Genomic DNA, 26,192 nt, shown 5'->3' with positions numbered 1-26,192 from the left:
TGCAGGAATAATAACTAATGTTTTGACTCTTAAGAACAGGGAGCAGAATCCAATGGGGCCTTCCATGCTCAGCCAATTCTCTTCCGCCCCACTGATTGTGTTGCACAAGTGGTTGGCACTTTAGCACTTCCAGGGCAACCCAAAATGAGCAGAAACCCATAAGGGAGCTCCGCCATTTGGCCTCCTTCCAGAAACAAGCATTTCTGCTGATTTCATGTCTTCCCCTAGGAAGCTAAATCTCCCTTGCATAAGCAATGGGTCCTGCTTGCGCAATGCAGTCAGTGGGACCCACCACTTGTGCAATGGAATCAGCAGGGGCGTTAAGTGTTCCATTGGATACTGCCCGTGGTACCCTTACCTGCCCTTGTTTTGAAACATAATTTTAGCATACCTGCAACCGAACTCAGAGGGAAAGCAGTGCATACAGAAGTGCATTCAGGCACATCATCAAACAGAACTTGCTGTGTCTTCCCTCCAAGGAGTGAACCCACAGGAATGTCTCTATCTTCATAATGCACTGGCCAGGCATACTTACAATTAATTCTACTGCCAATTCTGTTGTTAATCTTGCCTCTTCCCTATGCTTCAGAAAGAGGAAGGCAAGACATTTTTTAAAATTCTCCCAAGTGCCACCTATATGTTTAAACAACCACAAGTTTAATTGTTGTCTTAACACAAATTCAATGCTGTAAAACTACTCCAGTGAAATTGAGAGAGGATGTCATAATGCCCCAAGCACCAACCAACCAACCAGCATCAAGAATAGCCTGCTGCTACAAACTACGAAAATTAGTTCTCCCCAAATATGACCCTGCCAAGAATTAGGTACACATGAACAGGATGTCGTAAGTAAGCTCCTGGAGTGCAGCAATTCGTCTTTTTATGTACCTCTGTATGCACTATGTGCTTGAAAACGCTTGGCTTAGGAGAGTACAAAACCCATCATAGTAGTTTTCTTTACAAAGAGGTAATTATGTAGAAGTATCTGGCCTCTATTCACTTTAACATCCTCTACTGTGCTATTCAAGAGACATTTGTTCCCTCTACACATTTTCCCAACATTTTCTTCCTACAAAGCCCTTGGTGTTGCAACGATCAGATCGCAATAGCCTGATGGGATTTTAGGATATTTTTTTTCTTGCAACATCCTTATGTACAGGAGTCAATATTCAGTTAAGCAATTACTTCCACACATTTTTCAATTAAATATTTTCTTTGGATAAAAAGAGCCCTAGTTTTTGGGACCTCACCCCACAATGTCATCAGATAAGATGGACATATTGCGGCATAGCAGACAGACTGGAGAACTTCATCTAAGGAGACCGGGGTTCAAATTCCTAATCATAAAGGTCAGTTGGGCCAGTCACCATCTTCTCCACCTAACCTACCACACAGGAATGTTATGAGGAAAGAAAGAGACATGTGCTGAGCTCCTTGAAAAAAAGGCAGGATTAATATTAGTAAACTAGTATTAGCTTAGTATTAAGCAGGTCTTGGGATATGCAAAAGGTCATTAATAAACAAGCTAGTATCTAATTATAATTAGTTATCTAGCAAACTTTTACAGGAGTCAGTACTTTTCAATACTTTATCAGCTGTTTAGCTGCAAGCATGAAAAGCCCAGTTCTACAATTCACAAAGGATGTAAAGACTAAGAACAGTCTAGTTAGCAGAAAAAGAAATATAAAGCAAATATAAAGTGCTAAGGAGGAAGAGAACCATAAAAATCAAATATTCAAATAGGAGGAGGGAGAAATGGCTCAGCATCACAGAAGGCATTACACTGAACACAAATCAACAATACGACGTGGGCTACATAAAGCAAATGCCATTTTAGATTATATCTATAGGACAATCATTTGCAAGACCAAGAATGATAAGGAATCAGTAGGGGAACTTTATCAAAGCTTTCATCATTTGGGCCATGTGGTGTATGAGGGACAGAAAGCAAAAATGCCCTCATTCTGCATTGGCTTCATCACAATACAAATGTGTCATGGTATCACCACACTTGTTACATGAACAGTGAGAGAGAAGCCTCCTGCAGTCGGTGGGAGAAGATGGCGGCAAAGCAGCAGAGAGTGGAAATTGCTATTGCCAACAGCAAAGAGGGGAAGATAGAAGCACTTTTGGTTCTCCAGAACACCCCCTCCTACCTCACAATTTTTTCAGGGAACACATCTGGTTCTCCAGAACACCCCCTTTTACCTCACAAATGTTGCATGCAAATACTTGACACAGCTCTAATACTATGATCAGTTCTGGGTACCTTATTCCATGAAAGTTGTTGACAAGTTAGAAAGAATACAAAGATGAAGGATGTAAAAGACAAATCCTATTAGCAAAGGCGAAGTACCGGGCAGTACAGAGAATAAGGTCAATAGATGCTGACAGTTTTCAATTTTTAAGAAGACTTAAGACCTTTGTGCACAGTTTATTGCCCCCAAATATGCATTATTTCCCATCTGATACACAAAAGTCCTCATGACTTCCCTCAAGATAATAAGCAGACCATATAATGGCAAAGTTATTACCAAATTCAATGTTTTTCCAATAATTTTCATGTTGTTTCTCCTACTGTTCATATTAACCACTAAGGACAGGACAAGCAAATGGTTTAAATTAGAGAAGTTCCTAAAAGAATTTACTGCTAGAACCTAACAACTTACATAGTTTTAAAGAAAGAAGATAAATGAAGCTCTTTCCTTGGAGGTATTCAAGAAAAGTTGGGCTGTCTAAGGTACAGATATTTTACTTCAAGGCACAGCTATGGCCTATAATATGTTCCTTCCAACTCCAAGAATTAGATAACCCTAAATCATATTAGCTATTTAAAATAAATGTACAAATCTAGTTCTGAAAACAGCAAGACCATTATTTCCAATTACCTTGTACAAACTGTCATAAAGGCAACCAAAAATTCTTTTACCGTAAAACCTAGGAACTGGTGCAGAGAGGACATACGCCTGAACAAAGATCTGACACACACCATACAGTCTAGTTATTTTGGGAGATACATCATAGGATTTACCTTTAAACTGCTTTCATCCAAACGTGTGTAAAAAGTGAGACATTAGATATTTTGTTGCTTGGCTTTGTTTTATATACCCTATTTCTTCGATTCTAAGTCACACTTTTTTTTCCATATAACCATCTCTAAAAATGGGGTGCGTCTTAGACTCGCGGGTGTGTCTTAGGTTTTTTCCCCTGTTCGTGGTACTGAAGTTAGTGTGCATCTTACAATCGATGGCGTCTTACAATCAAAGAAATACAGGTATTACATTTATGTCCTGCATTTCTTTTGTCACGGAACTCAAACAGTTCCTAAGGGGTCTTCTACCCAGCCACTGACCAGACCTACTAGATCTCCATACCTTCAACAAGGTAGTGTCACCATACGCTCTCAGACCATGAGTATGCATCCTTTGATCCATTTAACCAATCTTTTTTTCCATTATTGATCGAAAGATCATGTTCACCTTGTCAAAACTGATGTTTTGTTCTTTATCTTTGAAGAATCTCACATATACAGAAAGACAAACACACCACATATACATTTTTTATTAGGTTGTATACAATAAAGTTGTTAAGATACAAAAACGTTTAAACAGGATAGCATAACTTCTTAGTCAAGTATAAGTTGTGCTTACGAAACCACCATGGCCCAATCTAGCATTTTGGGCACAGTCTGATATGCACACAGAACTCCTGTCCAAGTAGACTTCCTTTGCCCTACTTATAAAGAAGCATGCGCTCTCTGCTCATGCAAAGGTATGGGCCTACAGACTTGTACCATCCACTGAAGGGAATGGACAATCTGTTCCAGGGTGGACTCTTCATGTGTGTGCCGATCCTTCCAGAAGGACCTCCTAAACCTGCAACAATGCAAGACTATACATTCTCAAGTTTGCCATAGTCTTCTATGGAGACAGAAAGTGCTTGATGTACTTGCAGAGCTTCCCAACAACCCCCTCCAAAATGAGAAATACAAGCTCCTGCACTCCCCTCTATTTTAAGGTCATAACTAGATTTAATGAACACATTTATCTAAAAAAATATGCTGGATAGCTTGGAAGGATGGCTACTCTGCAAGAACCTTCAGTTAGCTCTGCTGCCCTTGTCTGCAGCAATGTCTCTCATTAAAACATAATATTTTTCTAAATGTGAAAGAATAGCCCATTGGGAATATTCTACCCCCATCACAGGGATCACTCCAACTGGATTCTTCCCCCTTTCAAATATGCAAGCTGCATATTTGAATTAACATCTACTACCAGGCCATGATAAGAACCTTGCCTTTTTTGAAAACCTCATCTGACACATAGTGCCATTAGTGAAGAATGGTTTGTCAGTTTTCTATGTTTCATTAGTCCCCTTTGTTGAGCAGTAGCTTAAAATAGGTACCTAACATCCATCTGACAGTGCTACGGCGGTTGTTGTTTTGAAAAAATTAACCTGCTTCTCAAGTAATCAAATGGCTAGGTGTTATCTGTATAAACTCTCTTTGGCCCAATACGAGCATATTATCAAAAATGGATATTGCTGTATTTATGATTACTACTAGGTATACTTTACTAGGTCAATACTGTAATAACTGCTTTGTGTTTTAAAAGAACTTTGACCTATAGAAACAAAAAACACACAAAAGAAATACACTCTCAGCTAAGGCTTTCATTTTCTCAGTGAACAATAAAGAAAGCATACAGATATGGCTAGTACTAGCTCTTCTATGGTAACTAACATGTACCTGCGATATCGAGTTCAAATTGCCATGTTGCAGGAAAAATTGCACAAGAAAATGTGATACACTTAAGTTATTCCAAAACCCTTTATGTTTCTTTCCATAGGTGTATCACTAGGATACCAGGAAGAGAAAATATGAACTTCGTATGTGGTGGTATCATTTCAATAGTGTTAAAAACAGTTCTATGCTTAAGTTAAAGCTTTGGGATTAATAATGGGGCTATTCAATAATCAAAAACACACAGCCTAACTTCACCACCTACCAATAAAATTGTTCATTCTTGTAAGTCACAGTACATTCTAAAAACGTTGACAGCATCTCATTCCTGTCTCACTTATCATTTCCCCTTCTCCCTTTGTTCAGACTCAATAATTCTAAATTGTTTTCAATATTGTTTGCCACCACAAGTGAGCTCTAAAACAGTTCAATGGAAATTATCCATGTGCAATATTTTCACGCAGACAAAAGAAACGGCAGCGTACGGTTAACAGCAAGTCTACCGAAGAAAGGAAAACACACACAGTCAGGTTCATAACAACTTAAGAATATTTAAGCATTTAGAATTAACTTCTTTCAATTACACACCTTCTCTAGGCAGCCCTTTGTTTCCACTGTAAACCATACTGGAATCGTGGTGGAAAAGAAGTTGCCTTCTGGCAGCAAACTGGGCTACACTGTCAGTATCTTGGGGATCCAGATGTCTGCAGTGGCCAACACAAAAATGTTCAGCTTTGGGTACATATTCAGCCTTTCTGTGCAAGACATTTTTTTTCCACAAAGAAGGCAGAGTAAGAGTGCACATAGCAACAGAACTGGGAGCTGATTGGACAGAAGGCGTGCTTCAACCCTTCACTGCTCGCAAGGTCTACTACAGTTTCCTGTCTGTTTGGCAGTAGTATCATGTTTTCTTTTCTCCTCTTGTGAACCCAGCTGTGTTTGGGCAATTTGAGAGGAAAGAAAAGCAGAACAACAAGTAGCAGGACACACTAAATGTGGCACCAAGCATTGCTATTATTATGGCAGTTCAAATTAAAAACACACACACACAGAAACGTCAGCTGCTCAGCCTTTTGGCTAAGATCAAGCGTATTATTATTATTATTATTATTATTATTATTATTATTTCAAATGCACCCAAAATTTGTACAGATAAGAAAGTATGTTCGGACCAGTAGTTTTGCTCGTAGTGTGTTATTTAACAGAGTTGTTTTTAAAGTGTACACACATAGCTGAAAGTTGTCAATTGATACTCTTACTATTTCTACATGTATGTAAACATAATCAAGCCTAGGTTTTTGAAGTTAAGGGATCTGCACATTCCTGAAAGCCAGGATTTTTTAAAAAAGTTAAAAACTATGAGGAAAGAAAACATTCACACTTGGTGTTGAGAACAATTTTGAGGACAAGTGCAAAAATGGAGATTTTTAATCACAGTGAGATATTTTTTGTACAGCCAAACAAATTACATTGTCCAATTTTTGTACAGGAGTGTGTTCAAACTCCTGTACATATGTATATGCTTGCATACATAGGAAAAGCTGGACTGGAGTTGTGCAGATGGTAGTAATTTAAAGTAAGAGAGACTGATAGACCTTAAGCCTTCCTGGTGCTCTGACCAACAGAAATATTAGTTTTTCAACTATAGACATATTATGGTCCTCCCAGGCCTCACTACCGCTCTTTATCTATCCTGTCTGGCCCTGTGGCTATTTCTCAATCATCCCAACGTGCAGGACACAGAAAAATGGGCTCAAGTTACAGGAAGCCAGATTCCAGCTGGACATCAGGAAAAACTTCCTGAGAGTTGGAGCAGTATGACAGTGGAACCAATGACCTAGGGAGATTGTGGGCTCTCCCACACTAGAAGCATTCAAGATGCAGTTGAACAGCCATTTCTCAGGTATGCTCTTAATGTGGATTCCTGCATTGAGCAGGGGGTTGGACTCGATGGCCTTATAGGCCCCTTCCAACTCTACTGTTCTATGATTCTATAAGCTTCAGCTGGCTCTCCAATTCATCCCACCACTTCTGAACCTCTTCATAAGTTGGCTACTGGGGCTCACCTATGCATACTGCTTATCCAGACCTGGGGTATTTCCAGGCACTCTTTTATTGGTCTTCATCACTCTGCCTTATACATGGAATTTTATGGGTGGTCCAGCATCAACCATGCAATGACCATTGGGAGTACTGCTGCTCTTCAGACCAGGTGACCCAAGGAACCAACAGGGCCCTGGCAAACACTGTTGCTTCAGGGTTGGTTCTTCAATCTGAGCAACTCACTGGTCACATCATGTCTGCTGCCTTGTGGAATCCAACCGCCTAACTTCCATAGATCATAGCACCTGCATCTGATCTTTACCCATTTGGTCAGCCTGTCTTGGATCCCTGTCACCTTGCCTCTGGCCTTTCAAACTCTCAACTGTTGCTTTTCAAGTTTATTTGGGCCTGCCCAGGACCACACCATTTGGTTCTGCCTTGCTGGATGGTACAGCAGTTGTGTTAGCATAACACACACCCCAAACCAGCACTTTGAAAAAATGTGGAACGATAAGAAACAGTAATAGAAAGCTTTAGGGGGAACATTATCTGAATTCTCAAAAATAACAAAATTAATTAAAGAGTGAACAAATGTTATCTATTCTGGACAAAGAATCTAATATGGAAGAAACCATTATAACAATTTTAAAATCTAATGAGTTTTGCTGCTCACCACTAACAAGCACTATGAGCATTTTTTGTTCCTACTTTATCATTATCATCATCATCATCCTTTCATCCGTGTTTTGCCAAGAATAAAACGTGCCTTTCTTTAGTCTTGCTACTTTTTTCTATCAGCAAAGCTTGGTTTTTTAAAAAAATGCAATCACCACTAACCAGCTTTAGTAAAAACATAGCCATTTCATTGGCCACTTTGATGTGTAATGCAGCCTTCAAAGTGGTTAACCAACCACTGTATTCATTTTAACATTCCCCTCTCTGTAAGATTATTTATCATAATTTCTGTGTATCTATCTGTAAAATCATCCATTAGCTTTTCCAGTACTACCTTTAGTGTCTCCCTTCTCCAGTATGGTCCTTAGACACCAACCTTTGCTTTGTTCTCCTATTACTGGTGACCTCTCCTGCTCTTACATATCTATGTAGATGACCTCTGATTTTCAAAAACAGTTCCCTGGATACTGTAACACAGAACACACACCATATCGTAATGTCTTAATAGAACTGAGAGGTGCTATTGAATTCATGTTCTGTTGTGGGCTTCCTAGAAGCAACTGGTTGGCCACTCTGCAAACAATGTTTGAGCAGATAGGCCTTTGGACTGATCCACCAAGGCTATTCTTATGTTCTTATGACTTCATTTATCACTTCAGGATAAATGTTAAAACTTATTTTGACCTTAAAATTAGTTAGTCACAAAGGCATGAGTCCCATGAGATGAATTTGTCCATGCTTGGTTCTGTCCAGTTAGGATTCTTCATTGGCAAATAAATTTGGGGAGATTGCTTTAGGCCAGCAGAGCAGGAAATCAGAGTAAAGAGTTTGCTAATGTTCTTGTAAAATAAATGTTTGTTAACAGAGAAGGCGCAATTCTGAAACTGACACAGTTATCATTAACGCCTACCTAAGTTTCAGGAAACACAAATAAAAACAGCTTGCAACTGGAGGGGAAAAAACTATTTCGGTACAGAATTGGAACCCTGCAGCATTTGTTTTATATTCTACTTGGCCTCAATATTCCCTGATCAAGCAACTAGATTATCCCAAACCCAAGGTGCTGGTTAATTACTTCTTTTGCAATAATTAGGAAATGCATAATTGTTAATTCTAAAGTCAGTTGTATAAAAATATAAATAGTGACTCAATTCTCCCAACTAGAAAACCAACCAACCCCAGAATATATGAACTGATATAAAGTTCCCCATGCTCCCCCACCCCAACCTTAATCACACTCTTCCACTAGAGAAATTAATGCTTAGAACAGCCTTCCCTCCAGATGTTTAGGACTTCCAACTCCTATCAGCCCAAGCCAGCATGGCCAATGGTCAGGAATGCTGGTAGAAATAGTCTAAAACATCTAGAAGGAACCAGATTGGGAAAGGGAAAGAGTCCATTGCTGACGTAAATTGAACTAGGGTGGACCATTCAATGCCCTACACAACAATCAAATGGTACACGCAAAAGAAACATTCTGAATTGTTAAGCCTTCTAAACACACATCAATAGCAAATAACTATAGATACTGTAAAACACTGTATATGTGGAGGTTTGATGAACACTCCAGAGGACAAAACATGGGAGCAGAGTTTGGATTACTGAACTCCCACAGGGAAACTCATGGGACAGACACAAACAGCTTGAGAAGTCCAGGACTTTGAAAGAAAAAAAAAATCTGTATCTTTGTCCTGATCCATCAAACACACCCATATCTCCATCCTGGACTGATTACAGGTAAGTTCAATGATAGTTCTTCTAAACTAATCACTTCTCTACCAAACTAGTTGCCCTCCAGTTTTCCAAATTGTTCCTGTACTTCACTTTTCTTTCTTTAATGGTTCTAAACGCTGGAAATTAGCCTCTTACATGCAGAAAATCTTGCATTTGTCCTGCCTAACTCAACTAACCCTTGATTGCAAAATGGCCAGCACTATGTGGACTAAACAAAGTAGTGTTGTATTCTTAAGATTAGTTAAGAATCTTAAGACCTATTAGGAACTGGCTATGAAAGAAACATCAAAAACACTTTTATATCTGAATCATGACATTTAAAGCAGACTAGCTCTCACATAATAGCAATATCGCAAATGTTAATGAGATGCGTTTAAAACGTAATAATAAATGTCTTAAATTCACTGCTTGTTTTTATCCTAATTGTGAATATACCCAATTGTCAGACTTTTAACTTTACTGTGAATCTTGTTCCTTCTCTCTTCTACACACACACACACACACACACACACACACACACACGCTAAAACTGGCTTCCAATACCTAAAGTACTGCATTTATTTATTTTTAAATCTCCACTACCTTCAAGTTTTTTTAAAAATCAGGGTGGTTTGGAACACAAAACAATAATCAGAACAGATTTTCAGAACTTGAATCATATACTACTATTTGTCATCATTTTTAAGAATTTGTAAAAAGATGCTCTATGCTATCTATTTGAGAACATTTAAATAGAATGAATAAGGAACTTATCTTATAACTCAATATGCTATCACCAGAAAGAACTATTCGTTTTGAAATTCATATACAAATCTAAAACATATTTTATTAAAACCAAAACACAAATGTTGTCAGGATAGAGGGTCCAGATTACCAACATAGCACACAGAGAGTGACTTACAATATTTTGTGATAAAATGTAAAAAGAGACAGACAGCATACATACACTCTGCATTAGAACAGGACCATGGTGTCTTCATGGAGGCACTATGGAAAGAAACTGTAAAATAGTTCTAACAGTAGAGTGGTCTTATCTGATCTGAGAAGGAAGTATCCACTACTGGGAAAAATATTTTGGTTAGGGTCATCAACTGGGGCGTTCTTTGAGAAAAAGAGTTAATTAGCAATAGGCAACATGTTATACTATCCTCCACCAATCCAGAAGTGACCCCACACAAGGGAGAAACGACCACAGATCCAGATATTAGTACAGCAGGCCTTACAAAAAGCCATAACAATTAAGCAGCTACAATGATGGACTGTTGGGTGGAAAAAGGTAGGATCTGGACTTAATCATTTAAAACTTATACTGCATAAATTAAAGTTGCCATAAACTTTTAAACTTTTCACTACCAGAAGAAAAGCACACAACACAATATGTTTGCTTATATTTCTAGTTATTTGATGCTGCTACTGGTAAATGTTCGGTTGTAGTTTAATCCACATTCCCTGTTTCTTCCAAGATTCTTTGCAGTCATAATTTTTTCACGTAGTAACCCTTTAATTGGAAATAAAAGACTAGTACTACACTATACAATTTTGTTTGGCAACAACAGAGAAGGTTAAAGTTAAACAATTAAAACCCACAGAAAATGCTACCTCTACATTTAAAACAGAGCAACTTCCAATTCCTTTTTGTGTCTGTACACTATGTACTCGAATAACACATCTGTTTTTCTCCATAGATTAAGGCTAGATTCCCATAGCGTTATCCAAACCACCAATCAGTAAGATTGCTATCTGAACCACCTTACCTAAAATCTTCACATTTCTTATATTAGTAATGAGGTAAACATCACAGATTCTATCTTTTACTTTTCAGGAGCGTGATTCCACACCAGAAAAACAACCAGAACTGCTTCCCTGCTACAGGAAGTAGCATCACTTCCTGTGTCTTGCCTACTCCCAGCATTTACCTGTGATATATAACTAAAAGCACAGGCATTTTTAGAACAGCTGTCACCGGCCTGCTAAACAGGAAGTAACATCACCTGGAGCTCATATGCCTTCTTGTTTATTATTCACTACCCAAAATTGGATTTAGCACCTTTAACTTCCAAAGATGAACAGTCAGTCCAATATTAAACAGATCATACTGCAGTTTAGTTAAAAGCTCTGCTCATCCTGTGTCCTTCACTATTAATTTGCAAATAATGGAAGCAGGTGATTGCACACTTGACTGCTTGCCTGTGGTGCAGCTGCTGTGTATAAAAAAGAACATGTAAACATTCACATGATTTGTGAGCATCTGTAGGCTGAATACGGCATTTAGGCCACACTTTAACCCCTTGTAGATGGTTCACGTCTACAGTAACAAAATCGGGACAATTAAACTAGATACATTGTTCATTAACATTATAGCTCTTCTTTGCTTTCAGAACAGCAATTATTAAAGTTCCAATTTTACCTTGTTGCTGAAATACAAAGTCAATTCAGGGTGCAATCCTATGTTTACATAGAAAAAAAGACCTACAACTACCAGCACTGCCCAGCCAGTGTGGCTTGCTGGAGAATGCTGGGAGTTGTAAGAGTGACTTAAAAGTACATTTTACTATTATATTATAATCTCAATATATCAAAAGTGGGTTTTCTGCAGGAAGTCTTAATTCTCACTGGTTTCATCATCCTCTTTGCAAGACATTAGCTGATGATCCACTACTCCACAGCCATTATAAAATGCCATTGTCTTTCTCATGATGCATCAGCTGTGAGTTACCAAAAGCTTGTTCATGTATGATCAAGCTTTTGGACTGTGCAAGGAGTTACAGATGTTGAATTTATGGTTTTATCTCAATATAGTTTGTAATTTGGATTTTCCAATGGGGAATTTAGGCTGCAGCAGTAAGAGACACTGATTAGGTGGTATGTCCCATTTAACTCAGTGGGATTTCTTTCAGAGTAAACCTTTAGAATCACACTGGGTTCATCTACACCAAGCAGATATTCCACTATGAAGGTGCTATGAAAGCGGAATATAAAATACAGGAGCCACAGTACTGCTTTACAGTGGTGCACTGACAACTGTTGGGGCCCATATACCATATACTGCTGTCATACCACTTTCATAGTGGTATATCCTGCTTGTTTTAGTTGTGTCATGGGCCCCACCAGTTGTCAGTGCACTTTAGTACCACTATAAAGCAGTAGTGTAGATCCTGCAGTGCATTTCAATACTACTATAAAGCAGCAGTGTGGCTCCTGCCTTTTATATACCACTTTCATAGTGGAATATCCTGCTTGGGGTAGATGGCTTCAGTTGCATCATATAGTATATGATACAACTGAAGTCAAACAAGCATTCTGCAACTGCTCATCAAAAAGCTAATGCTCCTTTATTTCTAAGTATGTCCCATCAGTTTTTCTCCTTTTAAAGTTCGAGCAAGTTTAAAGCAGTGATGACGATACACTAGTTCCCTTCACATATTTAAGAATAAAGAGAATAAAGTACTATTAACAAAAAATGGACAAGTGTCTCAGAAAACAAAGCATTTACTATTCATATATTTTGGGGTATAATCCTATACAAACTCACCTGGGAGTAAGCCCCATTGCCTCACTTCTGAGCAGACATGCATGGAATTGTGCTGTTAAGTTTTAAACATCATCAGTGTCTGGGCTACTTAAAAGAGTGCTTTACCTACCCAGAACAATTCATATAATAATAGACTATGTATATATGTCAAGTTATAGAAGTACAATATAACAAAGAGAGGAAAGCTTGACAATGTTCATGCTTCCACGGATCCTACACGCTTGCCTGAAACTAAGTACCACTGAACTCAATAGAGTTTCTGAATAAATATACATAGGATTGTACTGTTAACTGAAACTATTTTTCAGAATGGTTGCTGTAGTGAAATAGACTTCTAGCAATAAGCCCCTAATATAATATTTGGCTGTGGTTTACTTAACTATTGGTGGGAGCAACCCAAATTCTGAATTAGTAGAAACATACTATTTGACCCATTGATTTTACCCACTAACCACAAACACAATTAGAAGTAAGGCTGATAGAGATTCCACTATAAGTACTTGTGGGAATTTCAAACACTGAGTTTTAGCTACTTTGCATGAGTTTCAAGGGTGGCCTTATTTGTGTTTGTAACATCTGTTTATATTGAGATTGCGTTGCTAATATCATTCCCCATCATGATCTGTGTTGTTGTTTTTTGTAATGTTGCAATTGTGTAATAGCTGGAGCACAACCATATTTGACATTTAAAATGATACTATCTCCCACGGCAAAGGGTGTTTTCCACAGTTAGTTTCTATCTCCCAGCTCTTGATTGATGAAGTAAATCCAATAAATTTACACAACAGCCTTTTTTTAAAAAAAAAAATGTAGACATCAACAAGCATTCATCCTTGTTTCTAGGATTCAAACTCCTCACTCTTTTTCTTGTAAGGACTAGGGCAATGTTCACAATGATATTAACATCTATGTAAAAAAAAAGTCACTTGTCCAATACAAAAATGTTATAAACAGAAATGTTTATTAAATCATTTACCTCTGTCCGGCTTCATTTTCACTCCAATCTTTTTCTCTCTCACAAGTCTCAGTAAAAGAGGCCTTTCTTTCCTTCTCTTTGTAGTCTCACTGATGCTGCCTCCAGCTAGATTTCTCTCTCTTTGTTGATGTTGTAGGAATAATAGAATAAAATCCAGACCTGATCTATAACAGCCTACAAGAATCGGTAGCAGCTAGGCCTCCTCCTAGCATTCATTGTGGTGGTGGCAGCAGTCTGCTTGGGAAAAGGCTAAACACTGCCACTCTCTCTCTCTCTATCTCTCCCCCCCCCCTCTAGAACTTGCCAATGTGTCCTTCCTTGACACAGCGTCTGAACAGGTCTATTTATAACCTGCCAGGGTAAAAGCTTAGACAACAAAAGCTAAACTCCCACCACCACACACACACACACACACACACCAAACCAAAGGCTCTGAATCACAGAGCCTCAAGGCAATGTCAAGCCAGGCTGCAGTCCATGGCGTTTTACCTGTTCGACAGAGTCAGCCAGGAAGAGGGCAGAGCTTCCGACCTCCCTCTCTCCCCAATTCCCTGCTCCCGTCTAGTCTAAATAAAAACAGTCTAGCAACAGTCGCTGACGACCATGGTCATAAAAACGGGGGCGGGCGGGAGGGTGGAGGTGGAGAAGAGCACTAAAAAAAGCAAAACCCAACAAAACAGGACACTGCAGCCTTTGCCCACTTTATTCCTTACTCCCTAAAAAGCACACAGACACACACACGACGGCAGCCACTGGCCCTGTTCGCTGTAGCAGCGTCTGAACCCAGCTCCACGCAAACTCCCTCTTTCCCCGGTTTGACTCGACCCTCACCTTACACAACCCGACCGATGAAATGGGGCTGGGGGGAGGGGAGAGAGAGACAGAGGAGGAAGGAGGAGGAAAAGGGAGGAAGAAAGGGGGCCCGGATTATTTCACCGCCTCATTCCTAGACCTGATAACAACGGCCACAGTCTCCCCACACACCCCTCCTTTTGCTCTCTCTCCCCCTCCCCAAATGCCTTCCCTCGCGATGGCCGCGCGTAAGGGCCTGAGGTGGCTCTCCCCCCACCCAGCCCCTGCTCTCCCCTGGCCTAATCTGCCTGACGCACGCAGTGGCCAATAAAAGAACACCCCCCGACACACACACACACAATCCGGCCTTCCACTCAGCCCCACACCTGCCCCATATTAGCCCGGCTTCGACCTCCGCTCATGTCGCGCACGCAAACCCCTCAGCCCCTGCCCGCTGTGGGCTGCCCCCTCTTCCCTTCCCTTACACCCCTCCAGCCGAGGAGGACTGTCGCAGCCTCATATTTCTCTCCCTCCGTCTGTGTGACTCTCTCGCTATCTCTTTCCTAAGCCCCGGCGACTTCTGGTGAGAGGGAGAGGAGCTGCGCTGAGCCCTCCGTCCTCGCCCCTCACGCATACACACGACAGCCGGACCTGCCCGCCTCTGTTCACCCTAAACACGCAGCCTCTTCCTCCCCTCCAGGCTGCTGCTGCTGTTGTTGCTCTTGCTGCGGCGGCAGAGTGTTTTCCATGACTCCGTCGTGCCCTCCTCCTCCTCCTCCTCTTCCTCCTCCTCCTCCTCCTCCTGTACTGCTGCTGACTAACTCTTCTCTCCTCCTCCTGACACGTTTCTGGCTTCAGCCAAACGGGTCGCACGCATGCCAGAGTGTGGCGTCGTGCGAAACCGGGAGCGAAGAGAGTTAATCAGGCCCCTGCGGAAAAAATAACTAGCTCAAAACCAAGAAGGAAGAAAGTGGGGCGGAGGAGGAGGTGGGGAGTCACGCAGGTCTCTGCCCCGCCTCCCCTGCAGCGCTAAGACCCTCTTGGAACGCCGCCTGCCTATCCGCACCTCTGCCCTGCCCGGCGCTCATCTCTCTCTCTCTCTCTCTCTCTCCCCCACCCTCGGCCTGCCCCGTCCCCCTCCTCCTCGGCGTCCCTATCTGGTCTATTTTGTCCTGTCAAAAACACAAGCGAGGTCACATGGGCCGGCAAGAGCCAATCGCTTGCATAACGTTTCCTCCTCTTGTTCCTAAGCCCGGCGAGGAACTCCGTTGCTATAGCAACTGAAGCCCAAGTAAAAAAAAGTTGGGCCTGTTGAGTAAGGCCAGGCCAAAACAGTCCTTATCTTTCTCTATGCTGTACACACCCACCTTTGCCTCGATTAAAGTAGGACACCCAAGTCTGTTCTACTTCGGGGGGTTTTTTTGCCTGATGTGCAGAATAGAGACCTTAGAAAAGGACAGCAATGATATCTGGTACAAACTTTCTCCAAACGCTTATTTGGAGCAGAAGTCAGTATGAGAGGCTTTTAAACAGTGGTGCCATCAGGATAGGACTTTGGAGCAGAATGAGCAAGAGGGCCCTGAAATGTAGCAGGGCTGGCTCACCACATTTTGAAGTTACTGAAGTAACACACATCTAAAAAGCATCTCCCACCCACCACCCACCCGGGTTCGTTAAAGGTGCAATCCTATGCATGTTTAGACAGAAAAACATGTCTAAACATGCAGAATTCCCAGCCAGTAGGAATGCTGCGAGTTGTAGGACTTTTTCTCACTACTCACTCTCACTACCTTTCCTATTTTAATTTGGGTCCCAGTATGATAGTTCTGTACTGAGTTTAGGATGCTGAGCTGTAAGTTATAGAAATCTTCCTTTATTATTATTATTAGTATTATCATTGTAATAAGTATGCCTCTGAATATCAGTTGCTAAGGAGAAGGCTATTTTCCTCCATGTGGGCTTGCCAGAAACATCAGATTAGCAACTTCTGGACATTCAGTCTACTGTCCCATGCACACATACATGAATAAGAACATAAGAACATCCATGTTGGATAAGACCAAAGGTTCATTTAATCCAGCATTCTGTTCACACAATGTCCATCCACCTGCCCACGGAAAACCCACAAGCAGGACATGAGTGCAACAGCACCCTCCCACCCATGTTCCCCAGCAACTGGTATACATAGGCATACTGCTTCTGATACTGGACATAGTTTATAGCCATCAGGACCAATAGCTATTGATAGCCTTCACCTCCAGGAATTTATCTAACCCCCTTTTTAAGCCATCCAAATACATGGCCATCACTACATCTTGTGGTAGCGAATGCCATAGTTCGCAGGTATATACACTCTGTGCTGTGTATAAGATTCTAGCTTATCTTCAAGTAAAAGGTTTAGCTCAATGCACTGTATATTTAAAGAAATTATGGCTTTTACTTGGTTTGAAGTAGCAATGTTTTTGGATTGCCAACTTCAGGGTACAAAGGGGTATGTTCTTGTAGAGTGTATGGAGTGTACATGGAGTCTATTTTCAGACCATGCATGCTCATGATTTCTCTACAAGGACTTACTATCTGGCCTGAGGTCTGAGTATTTCTTTGCCTTCCTCAATTCTGTACCATGGGACTAATAATTAAGAAATTTCTGCTATGGGTATCTTTCATCATCAGTAGTTCCCTCCTCTACAGTATCTTCCAAATAATTCAGTGAGTGCTAATCTTTATGTAGCCAAAAATAGCACCACCCCCAAACAAGAGGGAGGTTTTGGCTGGCTGGGAGGAAACCAAAAGTTTGCCGAAATACAAAAACACTTTAGGAGGGAAAAACACCTAAGGGGGCGTCCCCCCAAATATCCCAAAGATGACGATGCATGTTCAGTGGGAACAGAATGGTGACTGTTGGTCAGGAGAGAGAGAAAACTAGGGGGAAGGGGAAATGGAATGGAATGGAATATTCCTGGAAGAGCTGGCTGCCAGGAAGCCTGACCAGGAGCCCTTCATAGTGCAATAACTTTCAAACTCTTCTGTACACAGTGGGACTTACTTCTAAGTAAATTACACATAGGGTCAGGCTATATTGCATGTGTTTATCTGTGGAGGTGGTAGGGTGGGATGAGACCAGTTGGAGCATAGGAGCAACTATTGTACAATGGGCTTTTGAGGGGAAAAGTTCATCTGTTCCTTATCATAATTTAAAGTAATACACCGTCCTATTTAAAGGGCAGTGGTCCAGAGTCTAAAATTGCTTAACTTTGCCACTGGCTTCAGGGCATGCATACTTTGCTCTCTGCTTCTGTATCTCCAAAACTGCCAGCTGTTCTTTGTGGGTGGTTATGAGAATCTGTAGGGTGTAGGTCACATCTCCCACCTACCCACCCACCCACACACACACACTGATGGGTATCTCAGCTTTTAAAACAAATATTTCCATCTTGAAGGAAATAATCTCTCACTCCTATTGATTAAACATCAGCAGATCATCCTGGGCTCTTAACCAGTGGCATAGTGGTAAATCTTGAAGACCTGGTGCTCATCATGCCAGCACCCATATTCACATCCCCATTGCCAACCCATAAGCATCCGTAATAATTTTTCCAGGGTGGGAGCAAAGTATAAACATACATGTAAACAGAAATCTAAACACATAAAAGAAGCATTTTATTTTATACTGGGGAAAAAACCTTTGCTTTTCTTCAAGTTGCTTTGCTCGTCTTCCTTCAAATGTATAAAAACTGATTAGATCATCCAATGGGTCTTAATTGACCATTCAAGAGCAGGCCAACCCAAAATATTTTGCAGTACAACAGGCATAGCTCACAACAATATGACCCTGTTCAGTCGATATGCTAAGCCATGGCGGTTAAGCATTCAGAGCTAAACATTATGGCTTAGCATGTTATGTGAACCGTGTGTGTTGCGTGAACCATTCCTAACCATGGTGGCTACATAACTAACTTAAACATGCTCACTAACCATTTGCAGTAAAAAGATTAGCAGCCTAACCATAGTTTAGCATGTGGTCTGAACAGGCTTATTGTTGTTGGGGAAATGCCAGTGGCCATCCTGCCTGGGGTGATGGCTCTTCTAGTCAAACACAAGGGTGCTTAATAAGTTTGCATGACACAAGGGTGTTTAATAAGCCACAGTGGCTTAGTAACTATCCCTGAGTGTGCTGGTCATGTGCCAGTCACATGCCAGCTGATTTCCCTAATTCCCTTGCCAGACACAGCTTGCCATGATATCCGAACCCAGTAAGGAAGGGTGGGTGGGTGGAGTACTTAAGAAACCATCCAGCAACCCTGCAACAGACCTTGGGTTCTGGGTGGTTTGTTAATCACCCCAGCCTTGCTAAAATCAAATCCTCGTCATCCCTGCAAAGAATGACAGAATCATTCTCTTGTTGAGTGCTCTGTTTATTTCGGATTCACTGCCGTTTGGCACATTCAAGGAAGTGATGTATGATGTTGTATGTCTAGATTCTTGTGATTCCTGAAGATAATTACTGCCTCTTTTAAGTGATGTGGCATCTGGGAGTCACAGGTAGTATAAAGCCTCGATCTGTAACTAAGGCCCTTTCTACACCATACGGTGTAGAGGAAGGGAGGGGGGATGATCTGGACTTACCTGCTTCCAGGATCATCCCAGGGTGTCTAAATGGAAGTGTGACATTCCAGATGGGAGGAGGGACGTCACGTAAATCATGCCTGCCATTTTTTTTAAAGGAAAAGGAGCTGGAGCGCACTTGCGCTCCAGCAAAGGTAAATTAAAAAGGGGGAAGCCCCGCCCCTGCTCCCCACCCCACCTTTGATGTCCCTGGACTGCTCCCGGCCCAACAATGCAGGACACCCTCCCACCTATGTTCCCCAGCAACCCTGAAAAACACTTTTAAAATAAAGGAACTAAAGTAGTGTTATTGTCATCACTGGGAACTGGTTAAGTGCAGGGATGGGGGTGGGGTGGCCAGGCAGCACTGTAAGAAGAGATCGAAGCGGTCCCTTTCTCTTTCATTCAAAACGTTTTATTTATTATGTATTTATTTATTTATTGCATTTCTATACAGAAGTTGTCAAGAAAAAAAAAGAGATTCTTTTGAACCTGTGCCAAAGGCCTCTTCAAACATGATTGCACTACTGTGCAATAACCTCTCGTTTGGATTACTGCAATGCGTTATACGTGGGGCTGCCTTTGAAAACGGTCCGGAAGTTTACTAACAGCAGGGTGACCAAACGTCCAGTTTCGTCCGGACACGCCCGGGAAACGGGGGGGGATCTGCGTCCAGCTGGAAATACCGTTCCCCCCCCTTTTGTCCGGCCCCAACGGAAGCCGGGGGGGGGGCCTCAATAAACCCCAACTCTTACCAGGCCTAAATTTCCGTAGCGAGTGGTGGCGGCCATCTTGAATCTCGCCTGAAATCACGCGAGATCTCGGCAGCTGGCTGGGAACTCAGTGAGACCCAGCCAGCAGCCGAGATCTCGCATGAGTTTGGGCGAGATTCAAGATGGCCGCCGCAAGGGGTGGGTAGTGAGTGGGGTGAGTGCTTGGGGGCTGCGTGCAGGAACTTCCAGCAACGCAGCCTCCAGCCCCCCCCCCCCCCAGTGTAGAAGCAGCAGCAGCAGCAACAGGAGGTAAGAGACTGAAGTTTGTGTGTTTGTGTGAGAGTGCATGGGGTCTTTGAGTGAATGCATGTATGTATGTTTTTTGAGTGAGTGATGCCTAGTGTGTGTGTGCATGAACACGTGTGCTGGCAGTGTGAGTGTATTGATGTCTGAATGGGATGCCTGGTTGTTTGACTGAATGAATGCATGTGCATATTTGCAGTGGGGGTGGCTGTAGTTTTCTGTGAGTTGGGGGGATGATTTGGAGGTGAAGTTCCTATTAAATAATGCATTTTAGACCCATAGACCTTCCTTTCCAATTTGTTTACTATAATTGGCATGACGTATATTTTGTAACAGTGGCTGACAATTGTTCATCCTTCTTAAAGAAACTTTTAAAAAATTAACAGGGTTGCTATTATCATCATCATCACCACCACCACCACCACCATCATCATCATCTATCTCTCTTTTCTTGCTTGTGGTGGTTTTTCTAGATGAACATGATGGGCTTTGCCAAGTCATGTTGTCTTTTACTGATTCAGAATAGGTATTGCAATTTCAATGTAGGTGTGTTTTTCTTGGTTGTTTTTGACTGTTATGTCTGGTTGAAGTTGAAACAAGCTAAGACAAGCTTTAATCCATTTTGTTCCATGGCTAACATTTGCAGGCTGTTACGTGATGCGTTCTCATTAGACCCGTGTACAAAAAAGTCCGTCCTGCTCACAGGAGCTGCCTTGTAACCACTCCCCCCATTGATGACAAACCAATCTTATTGGTGGCATCTTCACAACAATTATACAGGTTGGAACTGGAGACTTATTTCATTGGCCTAGAATCATAGTCACTACTCTTTCTAATTAGACTTTATAGCCAATTAGAATTTATCCTTAAAACAGGATACAGTATTGCAAAAACATGTTCATGCTGAAAACACAAAAGTGATAATCTGGCAATACACAATACTACTGACAGTATAAAAACTGTGGCACTTAAACATATTCTTTCTGAGGTGGGGGAACACATTTTATATGATTCTTTCATTCTTGCTTATTGCTTATGTGTGACTGCCTATGTATGGTGATTAGCTGGTGGAGGGAATGGAAGAAGAGTTGAATGTACTAGGATAGACAAAGAAACTTGCTATTAAGGAGGGAAGCATGGGGTAAACTTCACAATATTAACACTATAAATGTTTTGGGAAAACAACAATTGGAAGAGAGCACATCTTTCTTTATACAGGAGTAAAACAATTTCACTCAAAGTTCTATTTTTATTCAGCTGAGATATCAGTTCTTGATGGGACTGAAATTTCTAGAGCTTCTTCAAAAGCAAGTTTTCTTGCAACTGGTGTCATCTGGACTCTGGTCTTCTGTACTGCAGTTCATCTGGATTCCATCTTTCATTATTACTTTTCTGAGAAGACTTCTTGCATCTCTTTAGGGTTATGATGGTGTTTGCAAAAACCTGCATAGGATATTAACTACAAAGAGGCGTGGATCGCTGGATGAAGAGCAAAAACAAAACAATAACTATGTATATGAATCTGCATTTTTTTTTCTCCTTAAGATTTAGAGGCTAAATTTTTACTCTGCACATGTTCTTGGCTATTATCATTATTATTATTATTATTATTATTATTATTATTAATTTATAAAGCACCATCAATGTACATGGTGCTGTACAGAGTAAAACAGTAAATAGCAAGACCCTGCCGCATAGGCTTATATTTTAATAAAATCATAGTAAAACAATAAGGAGGGGAAGAGAATGCAAACAGGCACAAGGTAGGGTAAAACTAACAGTATAAAGTCTGGCTAGGCTGCCAAGGGCTAGTTAAAGCTGAGTGAAACTTTCAATCAGAGGGCTTTGGGGGTGGCAGCATTTCTTATTCTTTAAACATACTTGCATGGCTGGCTAGAATAAAGAAAACTAAAGCAATTACTCTGAAAGTTACTGGTGCTCTTTGTGCAAAGCTTGACTGAGTAATTGCAATTGAAAAAGGCTAATAGTCAGAGGGCTTTACAGTCCATTCTTTGGACTGCAAGCAAAGGACACTCTCAGCTTTAGTTAGGCAAATGCTATGCTCTGTCTTGGAGGGGCTCTCCTTGTGCCTTAAAAGGGTCTACCCAATGCGTGTAATTTTTGTCTACTCTCTGGTGGCTGCACTTTGAGACTATTTAATAGATTAGAGAGAAAACTAGGTTAATTTTTAAATTTAATTCAGGTTTGAGGTAGACTCTTCTTGCCGTTGGAGGCTCTATTTTTGAAGTTTTTCTGGTATGAACAGGTTGCTTATCAGGAAGCAACAGCTGGTTTGCAAACACAATGTTTTCTTTATTAGACTTTGCTACTAGTTATTTACTGTGTACTCTGTACAGCACCATGTACAGTGATGGTGCTATATAAATAATAATAATAATAATAATAATAATAATAGTTCAAATTTATGTTGTTTTATGTAGCATTCTTTTATGTAGCAGGGTGAAGATGGCAGTTAGCCCTGGGGGGGGGGGGTCCAACTGAAGCAGGCTGTGATGGTGCCTGCCTGCTCCAGTTCAAGAGAAAACCCAATTTAATGTTTCTGCCATGCCAAGTTGTAAAGAAACTTCTATGGCATGCTCAGAAATAGAAATTAAAAATATAAAGCATGTTAAAGAATGCTACATAAAACAACATAAATCTGAACTATTATTATTATTATTATTATTATTATTATTATTATTATTATTTATATAGCACCATCACTGTACATGGTGCTGTACAAGCATCCTGTTCATACCAGAAAAAATTCAAAAATAGAGCCTCCAACGGCAAGAAGAATCTACCTCAAACCTGAATTAAATTTAAAAATTAACCTAGTTTTCTCTGTAATCTATTAAGAGAAGCCTTCAAGAGGCCACTGGACAACCATCTGTCAGGGATGCTTTAGGGTGGATTCCTGCATTGAGCAGGGGGTTGGACTAGATGGCCTTGTAGGCCCCTTCCAACTCTGCTATTCTATGATTGTAAATAGTCTCAAAGTGCAGCCACCAGAGAGTAGACAAAAATTACACGCATTGGGTAGTCCCTTGTAAGGCACAAGGAGAGCCCCTCCAAGAACCAAGGCCTTGCAAAACAATTCTAGCAATTCTAACTTTTGCAGTTCTAAAAAGCAGTTTCTGAAATCACAGTTCTAGCAAACATTTAGGCTAAGCAAAACATTTTGCATGCAATATTACTTCAAACACATTGGTGTTACCCAGCACTGGAAACAGAATACAAGAAAGAATTCATACAGTGAACCTCTATGCTAACGTGTGTATGAACAGACGTGTGTCTGCCCACATTCTCCACCAGATCTGTTACGTGATGTGCTCTCATTAGACCCGTGTACAAACTTGCACATGTTCTAATGAGACTTACACCCACTTCTAAGGAATCTTTTGACATTGGCAATAGAGCGTCTGTGGCGAAGTAAGGCGATTCTAACTCAAGAAACTTACAGCACTGAAGGGGATAACGCCACAATGGCACATTTATTGAGGTTGAAACAAATACAAAGGCACAAGCTAGTTTTGGGGAAAGGCTTAGAAGCAGTTTCAAGATTGAAAAATAGACCTTTTGAGACTTAAGAGCATACACACAGAGACAGCAGGGGAAAGAGTAGAGGGAATCTAATAATAATAATAATATACCTCTCCTTGGGCTGCAGCCCTTTCTTGTAGAGCAGAACTGTGGAGCATTGCAACTCTTGGACTTCGGTGAAGAGGAAAGGAATTAGCGAGGGAAAGCATGGCAGCTCCCTCTCCCAAGCTGAAATTTGTAGTAAACTCAAAAAGAAGAAACTAGCCTCTCTTCCCCTCCCCCTTTAGGGGGTCTTGGTATTATCTTGTTTAAAGATCTACTTGCTATGGGAACAAAAGAGGGTGATTTGGGATGATGGCTGTACTTGATGCAGCCTAGAGTTCAGCAACAGGGCTACATTAGCATGTGTATGACCAGGTAAAACTCTTGCCATCCAGCAGTCATATTCTGCTTGGTTTCCCCCCAGCTTTGTCTCTGGGGAAGGCATTTGAAGACGTCTATCAGGAAATGGCTCGCAGTCTATAGGTGGGGTTTTGGGTCACTTCAAAATGGAGTCAGTACTGCTCACAGAAGCTACCTTGTAACAAGGCTAATTGTAGTTTATGCTCTTTCTGAATCATAGAATCATAGAATAGCAGAGTTGGAAGGGGCCTACAAGGCCATCGAGTCCAACCCCCTGCTCAATGCAGGAATCCACCCTAAAGCATCCCTGACAGATGGTTGTCCAGCTGCCTCTTGAATGCCTCTAGTGTGGGAGAGCCCACAACCTCCCTAGGTATGTGGCTTCCTTTAACTTGAGCCCGTTATTCCGTGTCCTGCACTCTGGGAGGATCGAGAAGAGATCCTAGCCCTCCTCTGTGTGACAACCTTTTAAGTATTTGAAGAGTGCTATCATGTCTCCCCTCCATCTTCTCTTCTCCAGGCTAAACATGCCCAGTTCTTTCAGTCTCTCTTCATAGGGCTTTGTTTCTCTGATCATCCTGGTTGCCCTCTTCTGAACACGCTCCAGCTTGTCTGCGTCCTTCTTGAATTGTGGAGCCCAGAACTGGACGCAATACTCTAGATGAGGCCTAACCAGGGCCGAATAGAGAGGAACCAGTACCTCACGTGATTTGGAAGCTATACTTCTATTAATGCAGCCCAAAATAGCATTTGCCTTTCTTGTAGCCATATCGCACTGTTGGCTCATATTCAGCTTGTGATCTACAACAATTCCAAGATCCTTCTCGTTTGTAGTATTGCTGAGCCAAGTGTCCCCCATCTTGTAACTGTGCATTTGGTTTCTATTCCCTAAATGTAGAACTTGGCATTTATCCCTATTAAATTTCATTCTGTTATTTTCAGCCCAGCACTCCAGCCTATCAAGAATGTTTGGTTGTTGTATACTTGTCAACTGCTTCATTTGTTCAGTGGTAGCAGTATGCAGTAAGGTGATGGGGAAACAGTGTTAAATGTTAGGAAAGGTTAGACTATGGTCATCCAGTGAAGGATTTGCAGTCAGAAAAGATATTTGAGGGAAGGGGAGACTGTATCACACATAGGGCTCATCTACACCAAGCAGGATATTCCACTCTGAAAGCGGTATAGAAAATCCAGGCGCCACACTACTGCTTTATAGCAGTATTGAAGTGTACTGACAACTGTTGGGGCCCATGACACATACCATATACCACTTTCATACCACTTTCATAGTGTTATATCCTGCTTGGTGTAGATGTGTCATGGGCCCCAACAGTTGTCAGTGCTCTTCAGTACCACTATAAAGCAGTAGTGTAGCTCGTGCAGTGCAGTTGAATACCTCTATAAAGTAATAGTGTGGCTCCTGACTTTTATATACTGCTTTCATAGTGGAATACCCTTCTTGGTGTAGCTGAGCACACAGTATAGCAAAAGCTTCAACGTACAGCAAAAGCTACAGAAGTAGGAATGAGTGAACTTAATTTCAGATACATTGAATGTCTCACTTATACTTTATTCCAGTGATTTATTCCAGGCACAGTTACAAAATGGGGGATACTTGGCTCAGCAATACTACAAACGAGAAAGATCTTGGAATTGTTGTAGATCACAAGCTGAATATGAGCCAACAGTGCGATATGGCTGCAAGAAAGGCAAATACTATTTTTGGCTGCATTAATAGAAGTATAGCTTCCAAATCACGTGAGGTACTGGTTCCTCTCCATTCAGCCCTGGTTAGGCCTCATCTAGAGTATTGTGTCCAGTTCTGGGCTCCACAATTCAAGAAGGATGCAGACAAGCTGGAGCGTGTTCAGAGGAGGGCAACTAGGATGATCAGGGGTCTGGAAACAAAGCCCTATGAAGAGAGACTGAAAGAACTGGGCATGTTTAACCTGTAGAAGAGAAGATTGAGGGGAGACATGATAGCACTCTTCAAATACTTAAAAGGTTGTCACACAGAGGAGGGCCAGGATCTCTTCTCGATCCTCCCAGAGTGCAGGACACAGAATAATGGGCTCTAGTTAAAGGAAGCTAGATTCCATCTGGACATCAGGAAAAACTTTCTGACTGTTAGAG

General features: G+C 41.3%; 1 protein-coding gene across 1 annotated transcript in view; it reads right to left on the bottom strand.

The window, feature by feature from the left end:
- ATOSA (atos homolog A) overlaps positions 1 to 14,229 on the bottom strand; it is a 39,639-nt gene extending 25,410 nt beyond the window's left edge. Inside the window, exon 1 of the mRNA XM_063142422.1 lies at positions 13,702 to 14,229. Coding sequence (XP_062998492.1) covers positions 13,702 to 13,717 — 16 coding nt within the window. The 5' untranslated portion in view covers positions 13,718 to 14,229. The remainder of the gene's footprint in view (positions 1 to 13,701) is intronic.
- Between the last annotated feature and the right edge of the window lie 11,963 nt (positions 14,230 to 26,192).

The sequence above is a fragment of the Elgaria multicarinata genome, chromosome 16 (assembly GCF_023053635.1).
Source record: "Elgaria multicarinata webbii isolate HBS135686 ecotype San Diego chromosome 16, rElgMul1.1.pri, whole genome shotgun sequence".
NCBI classification, from domain to species: Eukaryota; Metazoa; Chordata; class Lepidosauria; order Squamata; family Anguidae; genus Elgaria; species Elgaria multicarinata.
This window is presented reverse-complemented; position numbering and strand designations above follow the sequence as displayed.